This window comes from Puma concolor, chromosome B2 (genome assembly GCF_028749965.1).
Source record: "Puma concolor isolate L17-30 chromosome B2, mPumCon1.1.hap2, whole genome shotgun sequence".
NCBI lineage: Eukaryota > Metazoa > Chordata > Mammalia > Carnivora > Felidae > Puma > Puma concolor.
This window is the reverse complement of record NC_141671.1, coordinates 123,197,186-123,203,185: the sequence shown is the minus strand read 5'-3', so window position 1 is coordinate 123,203,185 and position 6,000 is coordinate 123,197,186. Positions and strand designations below refer to the sequence as shown.

Below are 6,000 nucleotides of genomic sequence, written 5' to 3'. Positions count from 1 at the left end.
TAACACTTTGCACTAACATTGTCCCTTTGAAAGAAACTTCCTGGGCCTCCTCCTACCCACCCCAAAGCACCTTGCCATCCCTCCAGACCGAGGTGGGGATAATGCAGATATAGACCAGACCAAGGTGGGGATAATGCAGATACAGACACGGTATCGTTCTTACCACAGCATGTATTTCTCTACTGGCTGTAGCTTCCTTAGAGACAGAAACTACCGATACTTGTATTCACAGATCCGCCCACAGGATTAGCATGGACTCAGAGATAGCGACACCGTCTCCAAGGGGTGGCATATGGTGGGGAGGAGGAAAAGCTTTTAACTTTCCACCTCTTCCTCCATAGTCTCTATTAGCCATCCCCTCCTCACCCCAAATAAACACACAGCGTACTTGCAACCAGTATGCATGCTAGGCCAGTGTAGAATCGAGGCAAGGCTTCTAGTATCCCTTTCCCGCAGGATGCTTAGAGCGTTCCTCCTACGTATCCCTCAAGCTCAATAAATATCTGCTCAAATGCTTTCGGGAGAGAGGAAAGAGGAAGAACAGGAAATGATTCGAACGGCCATGATTTTGAAAAATCAGGTTTGTTGAACTGTAATTTACATACGGCAAAGTGTTCCTTCTCTTTCATATAAAAGTTTGTTGGCTTTTGACAAACGCATAGTCATAAAACCACCATCATAATCATAGTAGAGGACGTTTGGCAATCCTCAAAAAGTCTCTTTGGACAACCAGAGTTTTACATGAATTCTAGAAGAACCGCAAAACCAATCAATGCTGTAGATTAAATCATGTGTGCTTGCATCTTGGACAACTTAACGCCCCTCTCCAGAATGAATAGTTTACTTTCCCTCAGTCACAATGCCATCATTTGGTTGTGTTGCGTTTTCCTTTTGGAAATCTCAAAGCATTGAGCCGACAAGACTGTACTGTCATTCCCCAAAGAAACCTGGTCCGACTACAGAGATTTGGACTTCAATTCAATGAAATCAACACATCTCTTCCCAACTGACCTGTCTGTTTCTCTTCGGGGAATATTGCATTTAATGAGCTGGCCATTAGCTCGATCAAGTAGGCCTGGGCCTTTCCCTCATTTATAGATTATACTCCCCGGTGGTGACTGTGAAAAGCTTCTGCATCCTGGGGACACTTGGTACATTTGGAACTGAGTGGATGGATAAGTGGAATGACACAGCAGACAAGTGAATGACAGATTCATGAATGAGTAAATGAAGGAAGGAAGGAATGAGCAGTGGCCTCCCTCTCATGGACGGCGCCGTCTGAGAGGCACCGTGAGGTCAGGTGACTGGCAGAGAGCCACATGCTGATGTGCTGGCCAGGCCAGATCAGATGCCAAGTTGATTTTCTCTGCTGTCTCCATTTACCCATCAACTCTCATTTTGAAAAGTCTCCATGAAATATCAACCAACATTCAAGGGTAGAGACGGGAAAATAGGGCACGCACAAAATAAGTGGCCTTTTTTTTTTTTTAAAGTGAATTTCATGTACAAAGAATGACAGGAGTAAGGACTTGGGGGGAGGGGGTAGATTTTCACTTGATAGGAAAAGGCTTTCCTCTCATTCACCTGTGCTTCCTTTCCATCAAATGGATTCAATAATACTTTCTGGTGACGCTCTTTTGTGTTTTTACCATAAACCACTTTGTACGTGTTCATTGTGTTCTTCTTCAACAGCCTTCCTCAGTGAACAAGCCACAATGACTTCCACTGTGGCCCGCTACAGTGTGTAGGGAGAGGACGCCAGAAGAGGTTCCCTATGGTGGGAGATCGTCCATTGTTAGACCTAGGTTTGCACCTGATTGCATGTTTCTCCACATTTGGACAGATCACGAATGAATTTGATTACATTTCCACTGAGAGCCTTCTGTTCAGGAATACGTATCAGAAGCATGCCCATGAGCATAAAACAAAAACGCGCTGCATTTCCTACGAAACTCTGATCTCAACGGTCCTAGCCGGGAAAGAAAAGAAACGGGCGATTAAAGTAGCCCTCCCGAGGGGTGTCACTGCTTTGCAGTGCGTCCTGGGCTGGTGCCTTCTCTCCATCCGCCGCTCAGATATTCATGAATCTCTGCGTCTCCAGCAGCTCTTTCTCTCTCCCTCTGCCTCTCCGGGGCGGCTCTCCCTCCCTCCCTCCCTCCGGCTTCTGCTCTTTCTTACTCCTTTCCTCGGCTGCTTAACTACAGCTCCCACTGGAACTTGCACGATCAAAAACAGCTCTCCTCCCCAGCAGCCTCCAGAAGCGCATCACCTGGAGCCGAGCGGCTGGCCCCGGCGCGCCCGCCGCCGCAGAGCCGCCAGGTACCCGGGGGGGGGCGCGCAGGGGGCCGGGGGGCGCCCTTCCCCGGCTCGCCAGCCGCGGAGCATCTCCCCGGAATCCGCCGCAGCCCCGGGGGGCCGGCAGCCCCCGATGCCCGCGTTTCGGAGCGACGATGGGCAGAGCGAGGCCACTGCCGGCGGCCGCTGAAAGTGGGGAGAGGTTGCTGCAGTAGCCGTGCCGCAGAATGTGCGAGTGAAGACCTGAGCCCCGCTAAGGTTCTCCATCCCGCTCCGTCTTCGTCAACTGTCTCCGGGAGGGCAGCCGGGCACCAGATGCGCTAACCAGGCGGTGCCACCCTGGATCTATAACTGTGAACTCCCTACGGTGGAAAATGGTAAACAAAGACATGAATGGATTCCCAGTCAAGAAATGCTCAGCCTTCCAATTTTTTAAGAAGCGGGTAAGGACAGGGTTTGTGTGTTTCTTTTGTTTTCTCCCCTTCTCTGAAATGCTTTTGACTGCTTGCCCGGGGTGAGCCTAAGGTTTGGTTGCGGAACCCCGAAGGAAAGGCGAGCTTCTGGAAGCAGTGGTCCAGCTGGGAAATACACCTGCCTTGATGCAGATTTGTGGGTGGGGGCGCCTAGAAACAGTTGTTTGGGGAGGAGGGGGCGGGGTGGGCCCGGATGCCTTAAAGAGGGTTTGAGCCACCAGATTCCAGGCAGTTTCCAAGGGAATGGGCCAGGGGATACAGTTATGGCTAGCAATTTCGTCGGGGACTACTAATTCAGTAGCTCCCCTCTCTCCCATCTTTGAAGGTTCAACTTTTTCCACACCTTTCATGGACTGGGTCTCCAATGCTGCATTACCATCTTCATTAGTCAGAAGCAGTCTGGCTTCCCAAATCCATTCAGCCAATAACTTGCTGAGTCTCTATCTATGGTAAAAATAGCCAAGGACTAGAATGACCTTTTGCAGAAATGATGGAATCCAGCATTTTAAATCCTCTCTTTCAAGTGGCCTCAATGTTGTTGGGTATGAACGCCTGTCTTTCAGCGAGAACAGTGGGAAGTCTGAATTCAAGTGAAAATATGGGGTTATGCTGCCGTATACATTTATTCCTCAGATACCTTGTTCTTCCATTGACAGTGTTAACATTACTTGGCTTATAAATAAGCAGAGAAGGGAGAGGTCTTTTTCCGTGTGTTTCACAGTAAGCCGAAATCATTGTGATAGTCACTCTGCTGGTGTGCGTAAACCGGCAGATTTATACACAAGTGGGAGGTAAGAAATGCATGATTGTTAAGGGACCGGTGACTGATTCTTATGGAGAGTTTCTTAAGCCACAGAACCTTCCTCCAGCCCCGCAGGTGCCCAGTCCTACTTAATACCCTAGGGCAATTCCATCAAAATGGCTCTCTCCATTCATTCTTCTCTCCCTTCATTCAGGTCCTTTCTGCCCTGTGCCTGACACACAGCCTTTCACTTAACACACCTCCAGCAGAATGCAATGAATCACATACCGGGCCAGACCACCTCCCTGCACCAAATGGGCCATCTGGGAAGGCAGTGCTGAGAGCAATAAGTCAGGCCTGGCCAGAGGGCCAGCACAGGCTCCCTTGGACTGAATTCTCATCAGTAAAACCCAACCTTCCCGTAAGTCCCATGGGTCGAGACGTATGCATTAAAACCAAAGTAAAACCACCCTGTCCTTACCATCGCTCCTGGAGATCCCTCAGCACTGGAGACTACAGGCTGAACCCTGACAAGTCGGTACAACTTCTCAGGGCTCTGCGGTGTTCCTTGGTGTTCCCTGTAGTCAAAATATTTCTTTCCAAGGAATGGGCCCTCTGTGAAAATGAATTTCCAACACCAAAAAAAAAAAAAAAAAAAAAAAAATGTTTTGCCAATTAAAAAAAAAAAGAAGAAAAGAAAAAAAGAAATGAAGTCATAGCCCATAATTCAGTGCTTAAACTCTTCACTCTCTTTTAATTAATTAATTAACTTAGTGGTATGGGGGGGGGGAGGGGACCAGGGTGATATTTTAGAAGTCCTCAGATATTTTTTATCCACCAAGTAGCTGTCAAGTAGAATTTCTTTTTTAAGCTGTCACTTATCTTCTTTGCTATCAAAATGTATGAATAGGTACATAAGTGATCATCTGGTTTCTTTTTGCTTAAAAGCAACATTTACCAATAGTCTTCAGTTGGCACCTCTATTGACCTTGAATTTTGCAAAGAACCAGCCAGGTGTGTTTTTCTGAGTACTTGGCAGAGAGAAAGAGGTCTATACCAAGATTTTCTGGCCGGTAGCTTCATCTGCCTTCTAACCTGGGTTTATCAGTCGCTGGAGATAGAATCAGAGATCCCACCCCCGCCCCCACCCTACTGGTCTCCTTACCCCTCAAGGACAGCAAACTCAGCAGAACGTGACTTTGTTGGAAGTCATGAACAGCCCCAAAGATAAATTCCTTGATTCTTGTCTAGTGGTATACAGGTTCTCTGTTCTAAAAGTGCATTTCATTTTGTACCATGACTTTTGCTTTGGGCTTTGCTTTTTTGTTTTGTTTTTGTTTGGTTTTTAATCATACAGCCAACAGGTAAATAAATGTGTAAAACATTAATACTATGCCGAGGTAAATCCCACCTCTTCCCCAATCTTCCCCAGAAGTAACTGTTGCTACCATGTGGATGTTCATAGTTTCCAGCCTTTTTCTATCCATTTACATACACATTCATATACTAGAATGTCTTTGTTTTCAGCTAAGAATAATCCATTTTTCCTATATTCTATTGTTGAAGTTCCGCACATTTCTGCATATTTATTTTTAACCTAGATGGACAGTCTTACAAAGTGAACCTTTGTCCAATGCCCACATAAGACCATGAATAGATCTTAGGAGGGAAAAAAAAAACATAGGTATTTTAGGGCTTACGAGAAAGACTGAGGTCTGGATCCATATTGTTATTGCAGAAGGCTTAAATAGTGCTTCTGATGCCCCTGAGACATTCCAAAGGGAGCATAAAGAAGCTCAAGGAAAAGGAATATTGACAAACTGCCCCATCATTCATTTAGGAGAGGAAGTATAGCCACCATTCATTGAGTGCTTCCTATGTTCTAGATGTTAAGGGTCAAGTACTTTACGTGTATTATCTCATTTAATCCTCACAGAAACCCTATGAAGGAAGAGATATTGTTAAATGTGCAAAGCGTGGTTCAGGGAGATTAAACAACCAGCCCAAGCTGACGTAGATAAAAAGTAGCAGAGCTAAAATTTAAACCTTATTTAACCCAAAGTCTGTATTCCTAATCCAGACTTTTGATTTCAGATCGTCCTCCCACCTTTTTTTATTTTCCACCACAGAATCTTTTTTCTTCCAAGTGAAATCTTTGTGTCTCCACCTAATGTATCAAACCTACAAAGGCGGCTGATCCTTAGCAGACAAGTCTCTCGAAGCTCCTTTCCAGCCCACAGTCGGAAGACAGGCTTGGTGCTCTTCTCCCAAATCCTTTGGACTTACGCTTTCCACTCTCACGTCTTAAAAGCTCAACCAAATCAGCTTAATTTCATTTAGTTGAGAATTGCTAAGCTAAACTCCATACGAGTCCTACTTTAATTCTCTACATGTTAATGATAAGTTAGCATTAAATGCCTATGGATTATGTTTTATTCTCAGAGCCTCTAAAAATTCACTTAAGATGAATGGGAAAATGTCCTTATCAGT

At 45.8% G+C, this 6,000-nt stretch overlaps 1 protein-coding gene across 1 annotated transcript in view; it reads left to right on the top strand.

The window, feature by feature from the left end:
• The first annotated feature begins 2,426 nt into the window (after window positions 1–2,426).
• SGK1 (serum/glucocorticoid regulated kinase 1) overlaps window positions 2,427–6,000 on the top strand; it is a 113,539-nt gene continuing 109,965 nt past the window's right edge. The window contains exon 1 of the mRNA XM_025925325.2: window positions 2,427–2,738. Coding sequence (XP_025781110.2) covers window positions 2,670–2,738 — 69 coding nt within the window. The 5' untranslated portion in view covers window positions 2,427–2,669. The remainder of the gene's footprint in view (window positions 2,739–6,000) is intronic.